This window comes from Lontra canadensis, unplaced genomic scaffold (genome assembly GCF_010015895.1).
Source record: "Lontra canadensis isolate GAN:19392208 unplaced genomic scaffold, GSC_riverotter_1.0 scaffold111, whole genome shotgun sequence".
NCBI classification, from domain to species: Eukaryota; Metazoa; Chordata; class Mammalia; order Carnivora; family Mustelidae; genus Lontra; species Lontra canadensis.
Window position 1 is genome coordinate 4,457,980 of NW_022631105.1, and position 24,081 is coordinate 4,482,060.

At 41.4% G+C, this 24,081-nt stretch overlaps 1 protein-coding gene across 1 annotated transcript; it reads left to right on the forward strand.

Annotated features, from left to right (window-relative positions):
- Window positions 1-653: 653 nt before the first annotated feature.
- Window positions 654-23,624, forward strand: XRCC2 (X-ray repair cross complementing 2). The gene is made up of 3 exons (XM_032840284.1): window positions 654-788; window positions 12,216-12,297; window positions 22,054-23,624. The coding sequence occupies exons 1-3, from the start codon at window positions 750-752 to the stop codon at window positions 22,773-22,775; spliced, it is 843 nt and encodes a 280-aa protein (XP_032696175.1). The 5' UTR covers window positions 654-749; the 3' UTR covers window positions 22,776-23,624.
- The last annotated feature ends 457 nt before the right edge of the window (window positions 23,625-24,081 follow it).

A 24,081-nucleotide genomic window follows, 5' to 3' on the forward strand; every position in this document is an offset into this window, starting at 1 on the left:
TACTGTTATCTCCTTCCTTCACATCCAAGTTTCTTTGCAGAACTGTTTGTGTCCATGCTCTTCCTTTCCCACTTCCCATTAATGTGCTGACTCACTACCCTCTGGTCATCAGAGTAAAGTGCGCCAAGATTGTGCCTCAGTTTCCTCATCTGTAAAATGGGGATAAGAGTAGCTACCTCACAGGACTGTGCGGATTAAATGAATTATTATATATAACGCACTAAGGACACATACTAAGCACTATACGTGTTAGCTGTAATTATTATTATTATTATTATTATTATTATTATTTCTTAATTACACAGATTCTTTCAATCTTAGTCTTAATTCTTTGTTTTCAGAATTAACTCTGAATCACACGTATCGCCAGCCAGAGGCTTTTAACCCACAAACGGACAAAAAGCCCTTCGTACTCAGTAACTGTTTTGTTTATAGTAAAAAAGAAAAAAAAGTACATATTGCTAGTTTTACCTAATAAAAACGAATTGAAGTTTAGGAGACAAGAAAAACATCACCAGCTGTCTCCGGTCTCCTAAGAGACGGAGTCTGACGTCATTCGGGCGAGGGACGCCCGTCAACAGTACTGCGCATGCCCCTCACCTCCCTGGCTCTGGGCGGGCGTAGTGCGCATGCTCGCGCCCGGGTCAGCGGGTCAGCGCGTTTGACTGGCTGCGAGGCCTCAGCCGCTCGCGGTAAATGGCGCTGGTGGCGGGAAAGTTGAGTGTCTGGTTCGCCCAGCCTTCGGGGCGATGTGTAGTGACTTCGGCAGGGCCGAGTCTGGGACGCAGGTGAGAGCCGCCGGGTCTGGGACGGGAGCTGCGGAGACGCGAGCAGGGCGGGGGGCGCGCGACGGAGCCGGGAGGCCGGGGGAGGCGGGGTGGGTCCCGGGCCGGGGGCGCGCGGGGCGCTCGGCGGAGCGAAGGCGGCCGCGCCGGACTGCGGCGCCGGCCCACCCCACCGGCCTGAGCCCCCGGCGCCGGCCCGCGACTCTGGGAGTCGTCAGACATGCGTGGGCTGCCTGGCGCGCGGCGAGCGGAGGCGGAGGGAGGCGCCCGCGCGTGCCCGGTCGCTGTGTGCTTCCTGCGGTCCGCTCGCCGCGCGGGGCCGGGGCTGTCCCGGGCTACCCGCTGTCGGGGGCGGTGAGCCGGGCGGCAGGAGCGGGGACACGGCGGGGCCTGCCGGTCGGACGGTCTGCAGACAGGAACGGGACAGGTGGTGTTGGAGCAGGTGGCCTCCCGCCTGCCCCTGCGCGGGGCACCGGCCGCTCGCTCGCCCGCGAGCGTTTCCGGCGCGGGGCGTCCGCGGACACGCCGGCCTTGACAGGTGCTGCGAGAGTTTGCTCAGAAACGGCACCGGCAAGTATCCAGTGCGGCCTGCGTGTCGGTCACCGGTTACGGAACGGGAACGAGGAGCTAAAGGAACGACTTCTGCCTGAAGAACCAGTAGGGGAGGCCGACTCGGAGGAACCGCGGCCTTGGGAGGGAAGCGCGCTGTCCGGTGGAGGGCGGGCAGCACGGAGCCCTGGTCGGGAGGAGCAGGGACTGAGGCTTTAAGGGCCATGTGAGATCGGTTTGGCAAGGAGGGGGCGGCGGCCGCGGCGAGTAGCCGGTAACGTGGGTGTTCAGGGAACTGCAGGTGGTTCTGAAAGTTAGAACGAAGCGAGTGAGGGAGACTGGAGTTGGGCCCTGAGCCCGGAGAAATGGGCGAGGTGGGTTAGGAAGAATCTTTTATACAGACGAGGGAGAGAAACAAGACTCTTAAAAAATAATAATAATAATAAGGTTTTATGTATGTATTTGAGAGAACAAGTGGAGGGGAGAAGCAGGCTCCCTGTTAAGCAGGGAGCCTGACATGGGGCTCCATCCCAGGGACTGGGATCATGACCTGAGCGGAAGGCAGACGCCCAAGCGACTGAGCCACCGGGGCCCCCGAGACGCAGTGCTCTTAGGAGGAGTCCACAAATGTTTCCCGTGAAGGGCCAGATAGTATTTAGGCTTTGCAGGTCACGGCGCGCTCTGTCAGAACTCCTTAACCTTGCAGTTCTAATGTGAAGGCATCCGCAGAGAGGGGGACAAACCAGCATGACTGTGTTCAATAAAACTTAGTTTTAAACTTTTGGATTTAACCTGCTGGCTAGAGTTTACCAGCCCTTGCTAGAACCACTACAGTTAAAACCTTATATTTAGATGATCGTTTGAAACCAGAGTTAAACACAGGTGACTTTTGCAGTCAGATCAAGCCTAGTATCTAACAAACGGGAGCCCTGGGTCTCCTGGGTGGCTCGGTCAGTTAAGGGTCTGCCTTCGGCTCAGGTCCTGGGATCAAGCCCCACGTCAGGCCCTCTGTTCTGTGGGGAGCCTGCTTCTCCTTCTCCCTCTGCCACTTCTCCTGCTTGTGCTCTCTCTCTCTCCCTCTCTGTTAAGTAAATAAATAAAATCTTCTTAAAAGTAAAAAATGGGAGCCCAGCACAGCCAAATCATTGAACAAGAAATTTAGCAACATACCCTTGGCCTGCCATGTCTGCATGGAGACCCTTAGCCAGATTGCTTGGCTCGTACTACTTGAGTACAGAGGGTCCGAGGGGAGAGCAGGGAGCTGGGCAATAGGTGCTACTTTATTCTTTTTCCTTTTTGTTAACAAAACCAGCTAAGTGAAACTCGGAGTGTTTTGTAGGACTCTGGCTAGTGCTTAATTTGTTCGGACACAGTTTTCTTCCCTTGCATATTATGCTACAAAACTTTACTGGTTCTGCTGGGAGGCTTCGTGTTGAGGAGAACTGAAGTCGCAAGCGAGCCCAACAAACAACTACTTTAAATTTTTAACTCGCTAGAATTACAGCTTCAAAAAACAGCTAACCATTCCCACATTTTGTGAGTAGTAGGAAAAAGACATTTCATAGGGTCTTCCAAGAAAATAAAGTTGCAAAAAATATTTTCTTTTAATGTATTCTAGAGATAGAACTATGGTAGGAGAAGTAGTGTGTGTAAAACTTAATAATGAACCCTGCATTTAAAGACCAGCATTTGACTACAGTTCACAGTATAATAACCTGGTTTTTACCTCCTGTTAGTCTTTATTCTTTTATCCTCTTTATTCTTCTTATCTCACCTGACATTTTATATCGATTTAAAGGTCATGAGAGCAGACTTTGTTGTCTGTTTACTCCTTTAGTCCCAGTGTTTAGAACAATATTTAGCCCACGGTTAGCACTCAATAATTGTTACTTTAGTAGATAAATTTGATATCTTTCTCCTCTTCTCTCTTCCTTCGTTCTGCCTTGCTTCTTCGTGTGTCATCAAAAAAAAAAAAAAACAAAAAACTTCACAGGAACTCCCTTAATTTTTCCTGTTGTCTTTCTGTTACTGATTTCCAGTTTGTGCCCTTCATTGTTGGAGGACATACTGTGTATGATTTCAGTTCTTTTAAATTTGAGGTTTGTTTTATGGGTCAGGATGTGATCTGTCTTGATGGATGTCCCATGGGCACTTGAAAAAAACATGTATGCTGCTGCTGTTGGGTGCAGTGTTTTACATACATGAGTCAGATCTCGTTTGTTCAGATTTTCTGTGTCTTTAATTTTGCTTGTAACTCTGTCCTTTGCTGAGAGGTGACTGTTAAGGTCCCAGATATAATTGTGGGTTTGTCTAATTCTCGTTTCACCTATATTAGTTTTGCTTCATATGTTACACATTTAGGATCGTATGTCTTTTGGGTGGAATGATACTTTTATTATTCATTCTGTAATGTCCCCCTTTGTCCCTAGGAACTTTCTTCCCTTTGAAGTCTGCTTTATCAGATGCTAATACTGTAATTCCTCCGTTTTCATGAAGTCTGTCTTGATAATATATGCACAGGTTTTCTCTGAATTTCCTCCTTAAAATAGAGTAAATATTTTTGCTTCTAAGAAGCTGCAACTTCGAGGACACCTGAGTGCCTGAGTTGGTTAAGCAACTGCCTTTGTCTCAGGTCATGATCCTGGAATCCCATAAAGGGTCCCACATTGGGCTCCCTGCTCACTGGAGTCTGCTTCTCCCTCTGACCCTCCCCCACCTCGTGCTCTCTCTCTCTCACTCTTTCTCAAATAAATAAAAATCTTTAATAAAAAGGGAAAAGAAACTGCAATTTAGAGGTGACTGGGTGGCTCAGTCGATTGAACATCTGACTCTTGGTTTTGGGTCAGGTCACGATCTCAGGATCGTGAGATGGGCAGTGCTGAAGGGGGGCTACCCCCCACCCTGCACTCCACGTGCAGCTGGGAGTCAGCTTGAGGTTCTTTCTCCCTCCCTCTCTGCTCCTTCCCCAGGGTGGGCACTCGAGCATGGGCTCAGCCTAAATACAAAAATACATTCGTACATAAAATCTTAAAAAAAAAAAAAAAAGAAAAGAAAAGAAAGTACAACTTTTCCACTTACAACATGGATTTCTTCCATCCCATTCCTCCTCAGGGAACTCACTGCTACAGATGTTTCCCACTCCTATGGTCATTTTTCTGTCTTATGTTTTTTCTTTTTCTTTCTTTTTTTTTTTTTTTAAATTTTGTCAGAGCAGGGAGCCTGATGCAGTCCTTGATCCCAGTACCCTTAGCCAACTGAGACACCCAGGAGTCCCAGTTTTCTGCATCTTTAATCTTCTTTTTCACCAATAATTTCCATTGGTATCCTAACATAAAGCAATAAACAGGAAGCAGAAAACCTCCCTAGATGTCTCCCTCCCAGCCAGCCCCATTCCTTTACTACCCAGCACAGCAAAGTCTGTGCTCCGGTCTGTACTTCTTATCTCCCATTCTCTCTAGCCCATGGTGATCAGGCTTCTGTCTCCCACTAGACCAGTAAAACTTCTCATAAGGTTATCAGCCAACCTGTGTTGCCAAATGCTCGTTTCTGAGTGCTCTCCTTTTAGACTAAAGTATAGGAACATGGCAGAATGTGTACTGCCTGTAGGAAAGCCATTGTGGGGGAGGAAGGGGATGATCCATGGATACCTACTCTTAACCCATTAGAGGATCTTCCCTGGGGGAGGGAGAATGAGAGGATAGGAGAATATGCCAGAAGTGTTTCTCCAGCAGAGTTCCTCACATGCAAGGTGAGAATAAGTGTTCTGCCAACATTAGGCTCCTGTAATATTGATTTTATGCTCTACTGTTTTCTTTTTGGGACTGCATTTATTTGATTTTTTAAAAAGATTTTATTTATTTGAGAGCGCGAGTGGGGACAGAGGGAGAGGGAGAGAATCTCAAGTGGACCCTGCACTGAGATTGGAGCCCAATGTGGGGCTCGATCTCACGACCCTGAGATCATGATCTTAGCCGAAATCAAGAATTGGACACTTAAACAACTGTGCCACCCAGGGGTCGCTATATTTGTTTTATCTAAATGAAAATTTGAAGCAGTTTGGTATAACTTCCTAATGAAACCTGAAGAATGCATTTAATGGAATTACTCATTTGTGGGATATCATAAATTTAAAATTTAGTCCTTAGAGATTCTGCTAGAAGTTAATACTTCTTACTCATCTTGAGAATGGCTAAAATCAGCAGCACAAAAAACAACTGGTGTTGGCCAGGATGTGGCAAGAAAGGAACCCTTGTGTACTGTTGTGGGAATGCAAACTGGTGCAGCCACTATGGAAAAAAGCCTAGAGGGTCCTCAAAAAAAAAAAAAAAAATTTAAAAGTAGAGCTGCCATATGATCTAGCAATTGCATTCCTGAGTATTTACCCAAAGAGTACAAGAGCACTGGGTCAGAGGGATTCCGGCACCCCATGTTTATAGCAGCATTATTTACAATAGTCAAGATACTGAAGCAACCCAGATATCCATAGACTGATGAATGGAGAAAGAAGAGGTGGTGTATACATACAACAGAATACTATTCAACCATAAAAAAGAGTGAAATCTTGCTAGTTGCAGTGACATGGTTGGAGCTAGAGAGTACTGTGCTAAGCGACATAAGTCAGTCAGAGAAAAACAAATACCATGTAATTTCATTCATTTAAGAAATAGGGGCCCCCAGGTGGCTCAGTCGATTAAGTGGCTGCCTTTGGCTCAGGTCATGATCCCGGAGTCCTGGGATCGAGCTCCCATCAGGTCCCTGCTCAGCGGAGAGCCTGCTTCTCCCTCCCTCTGCCTGCCGCTCTGCCTACTTGTGCTGTCTCTCCGTCCAATAAATAAAATCCTAAATAAAAAAAAAAAGATTCTCTCAAAAAAAAAAAAAAAAGGAATTTAAGAAATAAAACAAACAGGCATCTGGGTGGCTCAGTCGGTTAAGCATCTGACATGGGCTCAGATCGTGATCCCAGAGTCCCGGGATCTAGTCCTGTATTGGGTTCCCTGCTCAGCTGGGAGTCAGCTTGTCCTCTCTCCCTCCCCACCCCTGGCTCATGCTTTCTTTGTGTCAAATAAATAAAATCTTAAAAAACAAAAGGAAAAAAATGAGAGAGACAAACCAAGACACAGACTCTTAACTTCAGGGAACAGACTGGTTTAGAGAGGGGAGGAGAGCGGGGGTATGGGTGAAACGGGTGATGGGGATTAAGGAGTGAGCTTGTGGTGAGCACGGGGTGATGTATGGAAGTGTTGATTTCTGTATTGTACACCTGAACCTAATACAACACTAACTGGAATTAAACCAGTTAGTATTAACTAACTGGAATTAAAAACTTAAAAAAGAGAAATTCATGCTGCTTAAATTGTCAGATATATATGTAGTACCTTTTGGGGGCGGTGCATGGGAGAGGAGGAAGCAAGCAAGCTTCCTGCTGAGTGGAGAGCCTGATGTAAGGTTTGATCCCATCCTGACCTGAGCCAAAGGCAGATGCTTAGCAACTGAGCCACCCAGTTGCTCCGTATATGTGGTAGTTTTTGCTTTAGTTTATATGTATCTATTTTTCCTTTTCCTCTTACAGGATGATTGCTTTTATAAAAGCATTAGCTTTTCTTCAAGCTTGATTGAAGGGCCAGGCCTAGTACTCCGCCCTAAAGGACAGTTGAATTTTCAAAGTGGCAGAGGAGCCTAATTTCCCATGTGAAGAGGAATTTATGGAACTACCATGAGATCCAAATTTTGCATCAGTCACATACATACTCATCTAGCTGCTGCTTTCCCTTGCTTCCTTATTCCGACTCTTCTCTTTCATTTCTTGTGTTACAGTTACACATTTTTGCCTGAATTTCCTCTACTACTATGAGTAGTAAGACTAAGAATTGTATTTATTTTATAGCTGGGAAATCCAGGTCTATTATGGGCAGAGGTGGGAGTATTTGGTTCAGAATGTTTGCTTCTTTAGGTAGGTTTTTGTTTTAAGATTTTATGTATTTGAGAGAGAAAGCATAAACTGAGAGGAGAGGCTGAGGGAGAAGCTGAGCTTCATCGCAGGACCCTAGGATCGTGGTCTGAGCCAAAGGCAGATGGTAACTGACTGAAGCACCCAGGAGCCTCTTTAGGTAGCTTTTTTTTTTTTTTTTAAGATTTTATTTATTTATTTGAGAGAGATCACAAGTAGGCAGAGAGAGAGGAGGAAGCAGGCTCCCTGCTGAGCAGAGAGCCCGATGTGGGCTCGATCCCAGGACCCTGAGATCATGACCTGAGCCGAAGGCAGAGGCTTTAACCCACTGAGCCACCCGATGCCCCTTAGGCAGCCTTTTATACTGAACCGTTTTGCAACCCTACTACTGGGGTCTATCTGCAGACAAATTTATTTACAGAAGATCAGGGGAAATGAGCCTTTATCTAAATCAGCTGTGTGTGTGTGTGTATGTATTTACCTTAATGCCATTAATTTCTAATTAGTTTGATCTCTGTATTCTTTCTGCTCTTGTGTAAGCTTTTCCACAACTGAATGGTCTTTAAAAACATCTGTATGGTAGGTATTCTGCTTACTAGGTGTTGAAGGTATATAATGGCATTGGAAATGGACTTTTGTTAGTATAAAGAACTTCGAGGACATGAATACTCCTGGACTTTTGTTTGGTATAAGTTTGCATACTGTCTAAACATGAAAATGGAAATAGTTTGAGGTCATTTACACTCCATCCTTCCCAAGCCTGCCTACCTATGCCCTGTTTACCTTTTAATTTAATAGGCAGCTACTGAGTTTCTGCCAGACAAAAGCATTTTGGAGTCCGTTGTGAGCCAAAATAGGTGCTTTTCCTTTTGCGCTTTTACATCCAGATGAGGGAGATGGGCTGGTAATGTGCTAAGTACAGTAGTAATAGCTTCATGGAAGGAGGCGGCCTTGAAGAATGTATGTTATTATCATCATTTGTTTAATAGTCTTGGCCTTAGAAATTTAAAAGAGAATAGGCAAAGGACATTCCCTGTAGGAAGAAAAACATTATCAGTGCACATTTTCTATGTATTTAAAAGAACTAAATGCTTAATCTCTTGTTCAAAATTAAGGGTGCCTCCCACAAATTAGAACTGACTATAAGACTGAAGAGAAAGGCTGGCAAGGGCAGCCTGCTGTGAGAAGGGGACTTCCTGAATGAATCTTCTCAACTCCACCACCCTTGAGACCGGCTTTTCTAGCCCTGGAGGTTGGGAGTCCTGCTGTGGGACCACCCAAGAGGAGAATGTCTAATGGCTGTGTGTCCGGGCTCTGGGGCAGGTCAAGGGCGTTATGCCCTAAGGGTATACTTAAGGGTGTGGTTAAACAAGAAAGAATGTTGGGAGGGGTGCTGTGCTCCAGGAGGTCCCACGTCACTGATTGGGCCTCGGGGGAGATTTGTCCCAGATGGCGTTAGGTTCCCGCACCTTCCAAGCACCCTGCCTGTGTTTCTTCTGTAGCAGCCACTGTACTGTATTGCATTTTTGTAAACTTTTGACTCTCCCCTGTTAAATTCTTTGAAGATAGGAACTATGTCTGCTACATCTGTGTATCCCCACGTTGGCTGATATGGTTACCAGTGGCTGGCTGTGCAGTGAGGATTACCCCCTTTGTAGGTTATATTATTGTTATGGTAATAATGCTGCCGTTGAAAACATTGAGGGCTCCTTGTTGCTGTTGGGGGGAGTATTAACAGAGATGGTTGAAAGAGGCCTAGACAGGATCTCGGATCAGCTTAGTAGATCCAGATTTTATCTCTGTACTCAGATTTTATTAGACTCCGTCATACTGACTCTGAGGCACTGGAGCCCAGCGGACTCCAGGCTTTGGGAGCCAGAAGAGATCTCTTAAGCCTTGGCTTTGGCATCTACTAGTTTCTCATCTGAAAAAGAGAATAACAAATAGTTACTAGCGCAAATAGTAGCTATTAGTTGATGACTTTGTTAAAATAATAAAACCTAGAAGATACTGATTTACAAACCAGATGTCAAATCTGTTAATAAACAATATTAGTGAAATTGCCAAATAGACTAAAATTGTGTCCACTTTGCCTTCTTTTCTAAATAGGAAATTTGGCCTCAGAAAGATTGCAGAGAGAATCAAGAGAAATCCATCACCAAGCTGTAATTGCCCAGTGTGTTAATCTCCCTGAAAGGATTAAACTGTCTTGTCTAACAGAACTTACTGGGGTTCCTTTTACCATGGACACTTTGGACTCTTTTTTGTCCTTCAGAAACTCCAGGTTGATTATACCTGGCTTCTTTTAATTCATTCCTTAAATCTGGACATCATTAATTTTAATTTCTGTAATAGTTTATGTCAGGTTTTTAGGGTATTTTCCTTTTTTTTTTTTTTAAGTTTATTTATTTATTTATTTATTTGAAAGAAACAGACTCTGCTTTGGCATTGTAAACATTTTGAATATTAGTGGGAAGTTTTCATCCTTGAAAATAAATTTGATTTTTTAATAATAGTGGAAAATTAGATGCAAACTGGCTAATTTAGCCAATTGGATAAGAGGAGTTATGCCATCTCTGTCCAAGTATCCTGCCAATATAAAGCTTTCTTGAATCCTTTCTTACCAGGAATTCTCACAGTGGAGAATTTTAAAATATTTTGAGGAGTGACAATAAGAGTAAACAATCGGAGTAATTTCCTACGTTAGTCATTCTGATGAGAATAGTTATTTGTATACATGCTTCTTAAAACATTTTTTTTTTGAAGATTTTATTTATTTATTTGACAGAGACACAGGGAGAGAGAAGGAACACAGGCAGGGGGAGCAGGAGAGTAGGAGAGGGAGAAGCAGGCGTCCTCACGGAGCAGGGAGCCTGATGTGGGCCTTAATCCCAGGACCCTGGATCACAACCTGAGCTGAAGGCAGCCGCCTAACAACCGAACCATCCAGGCGCCCTTTTTAAAACATTTTGAAGTCATTTTATGTGTTTCATCTTGTTCATGAAAGTTTCTGTCTTGTCTTTCAAGCTGGACTCTCCATCTTCTAACTCAGTGGTTCTCAATTTTTGGCTTTAGGAGTGCATTGCACATGTAAAAATTATTGAGGATTTCAAAGAGCTTTTGTGCATTTTTTTTTTTTTTTGGGTAGAATAGTAGTTACAACGTTATATTAGATTGAGGTGTACATCATAATGGTTTGATATTTGTTTATGTTGCAAAATGATCACAATAAGTGCAGTTAATATCTGTCACCAAAAGAGCTTTTGTTTATGTGGGTTTTATCTGTCAGTGAAACTGAGATATTTATCTATTTATTGAATAGCAGAAGCGAGAAAGTTTATTAAAGCGAAAATATACTCTCGAGAGATCTCCAGAGCAGGTGGGCTCTGGAGAGAGCTGCGGTGAGAAATTTAGAATTTTAAATATTTGCATTCATATACAAGTGATAGTTATAAACTCTTTGAATATTATAAGTATTTTAATGAAAAATAGCTATATTTCCCTAACCAAAAAATATGAGGAGTGACACTCTTTTACATATTTGCACATCTCTTTTTTAATGTCCAGTTGAATAGAATTTGACTGGGGTCTCATCTCTTCTGCATCCAGTCTATGACTTTATGTTGTTCTGGTTGAAGTACGTTAAGACTCTCTTAATGTTGTACTTCAACCAGAACAACATAAAGTACTTCCGATGTATAGTTGGAAAAAGGAGTATTTGAAGGTCTTTTTAGATATTTGTGGGTTTACTTCTTTGATTCTGTACCAAAACGGGACAGATATTAGTTTCCTAAAAGTTAATTGCAATGTAGAATATAAAATTATATCAGTGATTTTTTTTTTAATATGTTAAAACCATTGATTGATTGGTCTTACACTTGGAGTGAATCTTTTACCCAGGACTGATTTAACATGCATTGGTCATTTGGAAATACTGGTTCACTGAATTACACAGATCTTTCAAGAATTGGCGTGTTTGTTAAATAATTATTTTTAAAAATCATTCATTAAAACATTGGTGTCTTCCCCATAAAGGATCTTAAGTATCGGGAAGCTATCAAGGTCACAGTGGTGGGTGAGTTTTCTAAAATTCAAATGTTATCATTGGCAACAAATACTGTCAATTTTCTTGAAGTGACAAGCTTACTTTCTTCGTTTTAATAAAATGTCTGCCAAATACCAGAGTTTAGTTTCTTTTAGTTGTTCTTTCAAAATAAAGGGTAGTCTATGAAAAAAACATCCAACTCAAATAATCAGCACAAGTGCTTTTCCGAGAGGGGGGGAAAAAAAGATTGTATTTAATTTTGGAGCAGAAGTCCTTCATCTGTGTGTGAAATTGGGGACGTCCCGGGAGCAGACTTTACCAAGTTTCGGATCCCTAAGACTACACTCAGCTCTGATATTGTTTGCAAGTTGAGGGGCCTGGGGACCCCGGGGACACCTTGAGGTATAGCAATTCCGTAGAAGGACTCACAGAACTCATTGAAGGTGGTTGTGTTCATGGTTATGGTTTACTGCAGGGAAAGGATGCGCTCTTAAAGACAGGCACAGGAGGAGGTGTCAAAGTCCAGGAGAATTCCAAATGCAGACCTTCCAGTTGTCCTCTCCTGGTGGAATTATGGAGGGTACTCAGTTCTCCAAGCAACAATGTGTGAGGTCTGCTAACTACAGAGGCTCCCCTGGACTTGGTGTCCAGAGTCTTCCTGGGGCTCATTTTATACCATCAGTATTTGATATGTAAACAAATAAGGAAGTGTTTTCTGAATGAACGAACATAATTTTCCTCCTAACTTGTATTTCCTATTTCATGATTTCCTCCAAATCCTCAAAATTAAATGGGTCTTTTTTATAGACCTTTGGAAAATGGTGTAAATGTAGATGTCTAAGATTTTATATTTTTAGGTAATGAGTTTTTCTTTTTTTTCTTTTGCTAGCTTCTTGCCCGACTTGAAGGTAGAAGTTCCTTGAAAGAAATAGAACCGTGTCTGTTTGCTGATGAAGATTCATCTGTACATGGTAAAAATCTCAAACCAAAACACAATGTCACACATTAAGTCTTATAAAACAGGGTTTTTTTCTAACATATATTTATTTATATGTACATGCTTGTAGCAAACGGCTATATGGATTAACCTGTAAAATTAAAAAGTGAGAAGTAGATCATCCTAGAACACTTTTAAGTCTTCATTATCTGTGTCAGATGAGTTAAAATTTGGCTCTTCTTTGGTAAAATCTTCAGAATAAATATTGGCCTCTCTTATCCCAACACAGTAGTTGAGGGAGTTTTGTTACTATAATTTATTTATTTTTTAATTCTTTAGAAGTTTGAGAGTCACAGGTAAGTCCTTAAGTACCCCGTTGTCTGTTACTACTTCTGTGGAAGGGAAAAGATATGGCTGCTTGTTCCCCCAGCACTTTTACACTAGGGAATACTTACAGAAGAGTCCTACTGTGCTGGCATTGTTTCTCCTCGTTAGTGGAAGAGCTCTGTGGAGGTGTAATTTGCCCATTTAAGCGTGCAGCTTCCTGACTTGTATTTACATGTATGCAGCTGTCATCACAACTGATTTTAGAACATTTTCATCGCCCCAGAAAGCAAGCCGTGCCTCTTAGCAGTCACTCCCCATTTGCTCCCACATCCCTCAGCCCTGGGTGGCCACTGATCTACTTGATGACTCTCTAGACCAGCCTTGTCTGTGTATTTCATGTAATCATACAGTATGTGGTCTTCTGTGACTGGCTTCTGCTCCTTTGCATAACATTTCCAGCTTTTATACCGTGGCGTGGCTCAGTGGTTCTGGTTCTTGTTGAGTGGATATACCACGCTTTATCCGTTCATCAGTCGATGGACATTTGGGTTTCTGCTTTTTGCTGTTATGGATAATGCTGCTGGGATGATTTGTGTACGAGCTTTTCTGTGGATTCATGTGTTTGGTTCTCATGCGTAATACCCACGAGAGGGACTGTTAGGTTCATGCGGTGACTGGGCTTAACCTTTGGTGGAGCTGTGGGGCTGTTGGGCATAGCAGCTGCACATTTTACTTGCTGCCAGGGGCGAGGCCTAGAATTGTTCAGTTTTTCCACATCCTGCAAACAACTGTCATCGTCTGTGTCTTTGATTCTAGCCTTCCTAGTGAGTATGAAATGATATCTCATTGTGGTTTTGACTTACATTCCCTGGTGGCTAATGATATTAAGCATCTTTGCTTGTGCTTAATGGCAATTTCTAGGTGTAATTTGGAGAAATGTCATATCTCTTGCCCTTTTAAAAAATGGATTTTTTGTTGTTGAGTAGTAAGAGTCCTTTATATATTCTAGATACAAGTCCCTTATCCAATACGGTTTGGAAATACTTTCTCCCGCTCTGTGGTTGTCTTCACTGTCTTGATGGTGTCTTGAAGCACAGAGTGACTAATTTTGATGAAGTCCAGTTTATTTGTTTGTCTTTTATTGCTCATGCTTTTGGTATCATAGCTAGGCCATTGGCTAATCCAGTAAAGGTCAAGAAGATTTACCGCTTTGTTATTACTGATTCCTGTTTTCATTCTTTTCCGATCAGAGAACATACTTCTCTGATTCAGTCTTTTTAATTGATTGAGGTTTGTTTTATTGCTGACCATACGATCTATCTTGAAGAATGTTCCATGTGCACTTGAGAAGAATGTATATTCTGCTATAGTTGGATTGAGTGTTTTCGTGATGTTTTGTAATAATTGTGGTTGATTTTTAGCATTAAGTCTCCTGTCCTTGTTGGTCTTCTGCCTAATTGTTCTATCCAGTATTGAAAATGGGTATTGAGTTTTCCAATGATTACTGTTGAATTGTGTATTTCTCCCTTTATTTCTCAGTTTTGCTTCATATACTTTGGGGCTTTGTGCACTGTTGGGCACTTTCAAGTTTATAATTTTACCTTTTTGATGGATTGATTCATTTATCTTTATAAAGTGTCCTTCTTTGTCACCTCACACCCATTATAAACAGTAAATATATAAAATATATAAATATATATATTTATATATAAATATATAAATATATATAAATATATAAATATATAAAATTTATATATAAATATATAAATATATAAAAACCCAAATATAAACAGTAAAAAACAAAATAACAAGTGTTGTTGAGGTTGTAGAAAAATTCTGCACTGTTAATGTGATTGTAAAATGGTGGCACTGTGAAAAACAGTATGAGGGTTCCTCAAAAAATAAAAAATAGAGCTGCTGTGTGATTGGGGCACCTGGGTGGTACAGTTAGTTAAGCATCCAACTCCTGATTTCAGCATAGGCCATGCTCCAGGTTGGGCCCTCGGTTTGGTGTAGAGTCTGCTTGAGATTCTTTCTCTCCTTTTCCTTCTGGCCCTACCCCCACTGTGCACACTCTTCTTTCTCTCAAAATAAATCTTTAAAAAAAAAAAAAGGAACTGCCATATATATGATCCAACAATTCCACTTCTGGGTAGGTCTCCAGAAGAATTGAAAGCAGAGTATTGAAGAGATATTTGCAGTCCTATGTTCATAACGGCACTACTCATAATAGCTAAGAGATGGGGCCAACCTAGATGTGCGTTGACAGATGCATACATAAACAAAATGTGGTATATGCAGACGAGGAAATACTTGTTCAGCCTTAAAAAGGAAGGAAATCCTGTCATGCTACTACATGGATAAACAAGGGGGACATGCTAAGTGAAATGAACTAGTCACAAAAAGGAGAATACTGTGATTTCACTTACATGAGGTATCTAAAGTAGTCAAATTCATAGAAACAGGAATGATAGTTACCCGGGACTGAGGAAAAAGGGGAGAAGGGGAGTTGTTGTTTAATGGGGATGGAGTTTCAGTTTTGCATGATGGAAGTTCTGGAGATGTTGTACAACAATGTGACTGGAACTTAACACTACTGAACTGTACAATTAGAAATGGTAACTTTTATGCCATCTTTTAGCACAATGGAAAATAAAAATGTCCCTCGTTTCTAGTAACAGTTGTCTCAAAGTATATTTCGTCTGATACAAGTACAGCCACATCAGCTCTCTTTTGGTTACTGTTTGCATGGCATATCTTTTTCTATTGTTTTGTTATCAGTCCGTCTGTGACTTGGTAAAGTGTGCCTGTCGTAGATAGCCTATAGTTGAATCCTGTGTTTTTATTCCATTCTGCCAATCTCTGCCTTTTGTTTGGACTGTTTAGTCCACTTACAGTTAATGAATTACTGATAAGATAGGGTTTATGACTGTCATTTTGCTTTTTATATAGACATCTTATATCTTTTTTCTTTCTCTATTCCTTCTTTACTCTCTTCTTTTGTGTTAAATATTTTCTAATATACCATTTGGGGGGTGCGCAGAAGGAGAGGGAGAGAGAATTTTTTTTTTTTTTTTTTTTTTAAGATTCTATCTATTTATTCGACAGAGAGAGATCACAAGTAGGCAGAGAGGCGGGCAGAGAGAGAGAGGAGGAAGCAGGCTCCCCACCAAGGAGAGAGCCCCATACGGGGCTCCATCCCAGTACCCGGGGACCATGACCCGAGTCGAAGGCAGAGGCTTTAACCCTCTGAGCCACCCAGGCGCCCCGAGGGAGAGAGAATCTTAAGCAGACTGCACACCCAGCACAGAGCCCCACCAGATATGGGCTTGATCTCACAACACTGAGATCATGACCAGAACAGAAATCAAGAGGCAAGAGTTAATCAACTGAGCCACCCAGGTGCTCCTAGTGTACCATTTTTATTCCTGGTCATTACTTTCACTTTTTAAAAAAAGAGTCCAGCCGCCGCCTTGTGCGCCCCCCACCCCCGCCCCACCAATGGGGAGTAGCAGAGGGAACGGGAAAAGTAGGTTCAGCAGGTTCCATGCATAGGAGCAGGGAGCCTGATGTGGGACTCAGGACTTGATCTAGGATCCTGGGATCATGACCTGAGCTGAAGGCAGGCACTTAACTGACTGAGCCATCCAGGCTACCTTGAGTTATTTTCCTAATGGTTTCTCTGAGGATCACAATTAATATCTTAATTTAAAATAATCTAATTTGGATTAATACCATCTTAATTTCCATATTTTATAAATACTTTGCTACTGGGTAGCTCCATTTCTTCCTTCTTCCTTTGTGCTGTTACAAGTTACATATCTATGCATCGTATATCCATAAACACTTCTAAAATTGTGACAGTGCAAGAAATTAAAAAGTCATTACAGCAAAGAAATTAAAATGTATTGGGGCGTCTGCATGGCTTAGTGGGTTAAGCCTCTGCCTTTGGCTCAGGTCATGATCTCAGGGTCCTGGGACCTGCCCGGCATCGGGCTCTCTGCTCAGCAGGAAGCCTGCTTCCTCCTCTCTCTCTACCCACCTCTCTGCCTACTTGTGATCGATCTCTCTCTGTCAAATAAAATCTTTAAAAAAAAAAAGAATTAAAATTATTATAACAAAGAAATAAATTAAAAATATTTAGTTCATTTGTTTAAGTCAGATAAGTGAAAAAATTACAAATATAAAACATATACTGTCTTTCATATTTACCTATGTAGTTGCATTTACCTGTGGTTTTTATTAACTCATGCGTTCAAGTAACTATCTGCTATCCTTTCATTCAGCCTAGAATATTCCCTCTACTATTTTTTTATAGAGCAGATCTGTTAGCAAACAATTTTCTAAACTATCAGTAATAAAGACAACTTTTGACCAAACGTGTTAGACAAAAGATTGAACTTTAAACTCTATCAGATAGGATATTATTAAGTTGGACCTTATGAAACTGACACCAAAACATGGGTCAGAGCACCGCTTATCCATTTGAATGTTACATATATATTTTTTTAAGATTTTATTTATTTATTTGACAGAGAGAGATCACAAGTAGGCAGAGGGAGACAGAGAGAGAGGGAAGCAGGCCCCCTGCTAAGCAGAGAGCCCGATACGGGACTCGATCCCAGGACCCTGAGATCATGACCTGAGTCTAAGGCAGAGGCTTAACCCACTGAGCCACCCAGGTGCCCTGAATGTTATATTTGTAGAAACTTTAAAAACACCATCATGCTCAGTCACTAACAAAAAAGTTTACTTAGTTTTGATTAACACCATCTTAATTTCAATATATTATAAATACTGTAGATATTTTAGCTGTGAAACTAGTTAAATGAGTGCCCACTGGAGTAGTAGCAGACCTAAGACTGGTATTACAAGGATTGTTTGTCAACAATAGTTTATCAGAAGCTGTATGGGAAACATTTAGGGCTTATAGAAAGCTCTACTCCGTTGTAAACATTTCTAAATGCTTTTTCATAGTAGTTATGCAGTACTGTGTACTATACCATATACAATAGTGCATACCAACTCATTACCTCTTCTGTATGATTGTAATCTGCAAATTCAACATATTGTTATACAATTAGTAGGTTGGTACCAAGATGGTGTATTTTTTGGCTTTTCTTTTTTATCCTTATTTTGAAGGATCTTCAGATTCATAAACTCACTCTGACAATCTGTTACCCAGATCCCTTACAGCATTCTATTTGTGAGAGTAACTATCAAGGCCAAACCATCCAGATTTTCTGATTTAGCTTAATTTGTCAAGTGCCAAACTATAGAGGGGTGTGTGTGTGTGTGTGTGTGTGTGTGTGTGTTTAGTGGTGAGAGGTGTTTTTTTTTTTATTTATTTTTTTTTACTCCCAAGTTGTCATATGCAATACTTTGAATGGACAAGGGTATGATTTCTTTTCCAACAGGTCTCAGAAACATTTGAGATAGTAACTTCAAAAACAGCTAAAAGGACTATGCCCCTCTGTAGAACATCATGCTTGAATATGATTTTTGATGTGATGATTAGATAGTAAATGTTTATAAAATTAACAAAACTGACTTCATCATTAAACATATTTATAGGGAATCTGGGACTGTGATGATAATATTTATGTGTAATTTGTAAGTTTGCACATTTTATTTCCCCAGTTGTTACAAAAGACCTTTTTACTGCTTTGCTATTAATCTGTAAAAGGACAAGAGTGTTTTTATATACCCCTTAATAATCTCCTAACCAAGGATTTCACCTTAAGCTTTGCCTCATCTCAATCTTGTCAAACCAAGAATCTAAGGAATCCATATACTTACGTCATCTGTTTCTTAGTAATGTATGAATTTAGCAAACCTTGTTAAACCATGTAACGAGTGCTCTCAAAGACTTACACCGTTGAGTTATGCTGAATGATGTTTATGAGCACCACCTTCTCTCCAAGAAAATACTCTTCTAGATTTTCCTTTTTTTCCTATTCTGAGGATTCCAGAAATACCCACAGACGGCTCCCACTTACCAACTCTGGCCAGTGGAGTCTCTTCCCTTTTACTTCAGAATATGTTGCCTTTCTCCTACCTTTGGTTGTCTTCATTTGACTTCAGTCTCATGAAACTGCTGTTGAATATTACTTTTTAAATGAATGTAAACCATCATATTTTTCCCCTAATTCTTTGTGTGCCCCCTGCCTTCCCTGCAGCCCAGTCCTTGGAAGAACGCGGAGTTCTCCCTGGAGAGCCCTCCCATCTCTTTTCTGAGTATCTGATTTTGAAGTTTGCTTCATAAAATAATACATGTATTAAATGTGGTTTTGCATACTACACATTTACTGGTGCAAGGTAACTATCTGGGACCAGTTCAGGGATCTGTTCCCAAACTCTCCTCTGCCACTTTACTTTTAGAAATTTTGTGCTTCATTTAATGTATTTAGTATTCTTTCATTTTCTTGAAGCCTTTTGTGCTCTGTCATTTTCCTTCTCTAATTTTTATATTAAATTCATGTTTTATGTCTTCATGCCGACTCCTCTAACGTGGATCTATACCAAGAGTTGTGTTTTTGGCCTCTATTCCTAATTTTTTATTCACTCTCACCGACCAAATTGAGCTTTCTGTTCTCTGTTGCTTTGTAGCTTATTCTCAGATCATTATGTCTACACTCTTATTACTGTCTTGAATCTTAAATCCCTAGGGGTTGTAGGACATTTTTATTTTGTGACACCTACCTAACATAGCATTTTGAAAGCTAAATTCTTGTTAGGATATTTATGTGATTACGTGAATTAAAAATTCCTGCTTTCCTTATGTGTTTGATGTGTATGGGTACTTCCAACCCTGTCTCTGAGAAGAACCTTTACATACATCGCTACCTTACCCCTGAACATGGGCAGGCACTGAAGATGTGACAGAAATGAAGTGTCCACACTCACTGGGCCAGGGGCCGTGGGCAGGGGGCTGGACTTATACTGGGCACTCTGTTCCTGTTCTGGCTTGTCTCCTGTGTTGGTCTCTCGTTTCCAGCCTTGGTCCTGGGCCTTTACATCTGCAGGACTCTGGTGACCAGTGCCGCACTCCCTACCTGGGACTCCCTACTGACTTGCTTCCTTTCAAAATGCAGTGTTCCAGAGCTCACTCTGGAGCCTTAAGCCCTCCCCAGATAGGACTTACATTTTCATTTTTCAGATGTCTCTCAAGAAGTTCTCAAAAAGAAAGTAACCTAATGAAGGGCATTCAAAAGGTACTGTGTTTTGTGCTGGAAATAGAATAGTAGAGTCCCAACCTTAAAGTAGTGCGTAGGAAATACGATGAAATAGCCAGAAATCGTACAGCATGAGGGGCCCCTGGCTGGCTTGGTCTGTGGAGTGTGCGGCTCTTGATCTTAGGGTTGTAGTTTGAGCCCCACTTTGGGTGTAGAGATTATGTAAAACTAAAAAATCTTTTAAAAATTATATAGCATGAGAACTGCGATGAAGGAACGTGATAAAGTTTGCTTTCTTCGCTCAGAGTGTTATTATTAGGGTCAAATGAGCTATCATCAAGCTGTCCCCTTTCCTTTGTAAAGCACCATAGAAAAGCTGGTCGCTGTTGATAGGTCTCATCGCCTTCTTTTCTGGGGAAGGAAGGGAGGGTCTGGTGCCGTCTGCTGGCTGGTTTCCCCACTGTCTTCTCCGTGCGCTTCGCTGCATCCTACAAACTATTTTGAGATTAGTCTTGCTAAACTGCGTTTTCAGCTTTCCTTTTCTACCATTAATATCTGTTCTACATTAATGTTTCATCGAATGCATGTAGTTTACTCTCTGTAATATAGGGAAGTAAAAGACTTACCTGTGGGTAAGGGGAGGATTTCAGCTTCGCATCTTAGTCAGTAGGAGAGTAAACTGAACATCTGGCCTGAATAGTTACTTAGTTACTGTGTTAACTGCCAGCAAGAGTATCAGTGAACAGTTGTTATTGTGAAAATAGTTTCACTTCTTGAGTCTAGAATCTTTGGGGAGAGGGGTGTGGGGAATCATTTTTATTTAAATTTGTAATTGCATATTGCATGTAAGATTATGGTAGAAACTGGTTGAAGTTTCATAGTACCTTAAATGTGTTATAGTGGTAACATGCTCGTTTTTTTACATTCTTTGTGAATGTTCCAATTTACAGTGGTATGTTAGTAATAACAGGAAGTAAAGGAACTGGACTCTCACACTAGTAATTTGGTTGGGGCCTGAGAATCTGCACTTTTAACAGTGTTTCCAGTCATGTGGTTCAGCCATAAATTAAATGGAAACAAACTAGCAAGGATTGGAAGGCCACTGTTAGGAGTGGGTTTTGAAGAGCTCTGGAGGTAGGACAGTTTCCCCAGGTGTTTAATTTGCGTTCTCCTGTATAGAAACCTATATAGAAAAAAGATTTGGAGTCTTTGAAATTCAGAGTAGTTTACTTCAGCTTATAATGCTGGGAAAATAATTTACAGTGCAGATGTCATTCCAGCAGGGCACAGCTTCAAGAAATTTATATAGCAGAGAATAACTGATAGCATTTTGGAAATGTGGAGGGCTGTTACTGGCATTTAGGCCCAAGAGCTGAACATATGAAACTGCAGTGTCGAGAATTGTTCTGCCCATAATGCCAGTCACACCAAAAAAACCCTAGTTAGGGATCGTTTCAGCCGCGTGTGACAGAAGTCCAACTCAGTGGCTTACCTGATAAAGGCTTATTTTCCTCACCTCACAGGTGGTATAGACGCAGGCCCTGCCCAGCTGGTGTGGGATTCCACCATGTCATCAAAGTCCTGGGCACCTTTTGTCTTCCTGCTCCACGATTCTTAGGGCCCACCCTACTTAGGGTGTCCCTTTTCTACCCACTGCCTCAGGATGGTTGCTTCCCCTCCAGAGCAGGGTATGGCAGAGCAGAAGTGGCACCTGTATCAGGAAAGCAAAACTCAGAAACCCCCAACAGAGTTGTACTCGTGTCTCCCCGGCTCTGGTGATCCCTGCTGACTCCTCCTTGCAAGGGATACTGAGAAAAATAGTTTTTTAGCTCGGTGCACTGCCCCCCCTCCCCCGCCCAAATAGAGGTTTTATACTTCAGGAAAGGGGGAGGATGTATATTGGATAATCAAGTAGCAGAAGTGCTGTGTACCGTAGTGGTCAGTAGCTTCTTTTAGCACTTTATTCTTAGCTTCTCAGTTTCAGTGTGAGTGCATGTGGACTCCTCCCCGAGAGACTTCCTTGGGTGCCTTTCCACCTTGTCGTTCTGTTTTTCACATTTTCTTGATGCTAGTTAATAGCCAGCTCCTTTCTCAGAGGTGAAATTTAATGATTTAATTTCCTTACTTACTTGTATTTGCTCATATGGATCCATTTTCGCAAATGGATTTAGAATTTTTCTTTCACATTCCAGTAAACATCTTTTTACACACTGTTGCAGACTTTTCATTTTGTAGCCTACCGTTACTGTGCTGCTGCATTTTGACTGACATTTTTACATTTTACACAGGTGATATTCTTGAATTTCATGGTCCAGAGGGAACAGGAAAAACCGAAATGCTTTATCATTTAACAGCACGATGTATACTTCCAAAATCCGAAGGGGGACTGGAAGTAGAAGTCTTATTTATTGACACAGATTACCGCTTTGATATGCTCCGGCTGGTTACAATTCTCGAGCATAGACTGTCCCAGAGTTGTGAAGAAATGGTCAAACAGTGCCTGGGAAGGTTGTTTTTGGTGAGCTGCGGTAACAGCACCCAGCTGCTCCTCACGCTGTACTCCCTAGAAACCACGGTTTGTAGCCACCCTTCCCTCTGCCTTTTGATCTTGGATAGCCTGTCCGCCTTTTACTGGATAGACCGCGCCAATGGAGGAGACAGTGTTAACTTGCAGGAGTGCACCCTGAAGAAATGCGCTCAGTTCTTAGAGAAACTCGTAAGTGAGTATCGCTTAGTTCTTTTTGCAACAACACAAAGTCTAATGCAGAAAACCTCAAACTGGACAGAAGGGCCTCTGCCTGCCTTTAACCATCCAAGTGAGGCAGATGTGGACTACAGACCCTATCTCTGTAAGGCATGGCAACGAGTAGTAAAGCATAGGATATTTTTCTCCAAACAAGAGGATTTTAAAACCAGCAACCAGTTTTCTTTAGTTTCACGTCATTTAAAAAGTAACAGTTCAAAAAAGCACATTTTTATTATTGGAGAAAGTGGTGTTGAGTTTTGTTGATATGTGTCATAAAATAGTGTTTTTCAGGATATCATGCAAAATCTAAAAAGTCTTTAATGGGTTAAAATGACTCGGTAATAAAGTTTTAAACTCTGGGAGAATTAATAAAAATGTTTCTACACAGAATGGATTTTTTTTTTTTTCCAGAATGGATTTCTTAAACTAGTACAGGAAAACTTTATTCTATTCTTGGGTTGTTGAAGATAAAGTGCTGATAATAATTAAACTGTATATTGAGCTTGTTTTAAGACTAAATAAGTAATCTACACATTGCGGCCTGAATAAAATGAACTTTTTTCTACTTTGTGTCACATTTCTGGAATTTAGTTAAGTACTTAATTGTTTAGAAAAGTTTAAATGCATTTCTGACTTCTCATATGTAACTCCTTTCGGAAGCTATGACTTTGGAAAATGTTTCTGTAGAGCTGTTATTTCTGCAAAGGGGATGAAAACAAGGAGCCTCTGCCCATCTGCCTTTTACACCAAAGACTGTGGAAAGCCAGAGCATTTTGATCGGAGTTAGAATGAGTCCCAAGATGGAGTTGCATTCTGGTTGGGTCTCTGTACAGTTTTTTTTAACACGGGGAAATAATATACCCATTCACAGAATTCTATGAAGATTGTTTTTGACATTTTCATCCCCTCATTAAGTGATAAAGGCTAAAACTGTAGTAGAACTGTAACTAGTATGTTCTTAGCCATTTAGAATAGTCCAGCCATACCATGCAATGAGTCAAATTGTTTCCAGCTGAGAGCTGGACAGGGCTCTGTGTACTCTGGCCAAGGAATAGCCAGAATGGGGAGCATGCACCTCGAGGGGTACACAAGGTAATGTATTGTGGAGAGGAAGAAAATCTCAACTTTTTTTTTTAATTAAAGATTTTATTTGTTTATTTGACAGAGATCACAAGTAGGCAGAGAAGCAGGAAAGAGAGAGGAGGAAGCAGGCTCCCCGCTGAGCAGACAGCCCTATGCGGGGCTCGATCCCAGGACCCTGGGATCATGACCTGAGCCGAAAGCAGAGGCTTTAACCCACTAAGCCACCCAGGCGCCCCTCAACTTCTATTTTAATCAAAGAAAAGGTGAAATTGTGTCGATATTTGATACTCAGATTGATGCTGGTGCACTCATCGATCTGTGTATCAGGTGGTCATCTGTCACATTCCTCTCTGAAGTATCCTGTTGGAAAGTGGAAGAATTGACTGTGATGTTTTTGTGGGTGTGTTCATTTATATGTTACCAATTTAGTTAAAAACCGACTGTAGATTAACCTGACAAAGATTCTTTTTAAGGGCTTAGAAAGGAT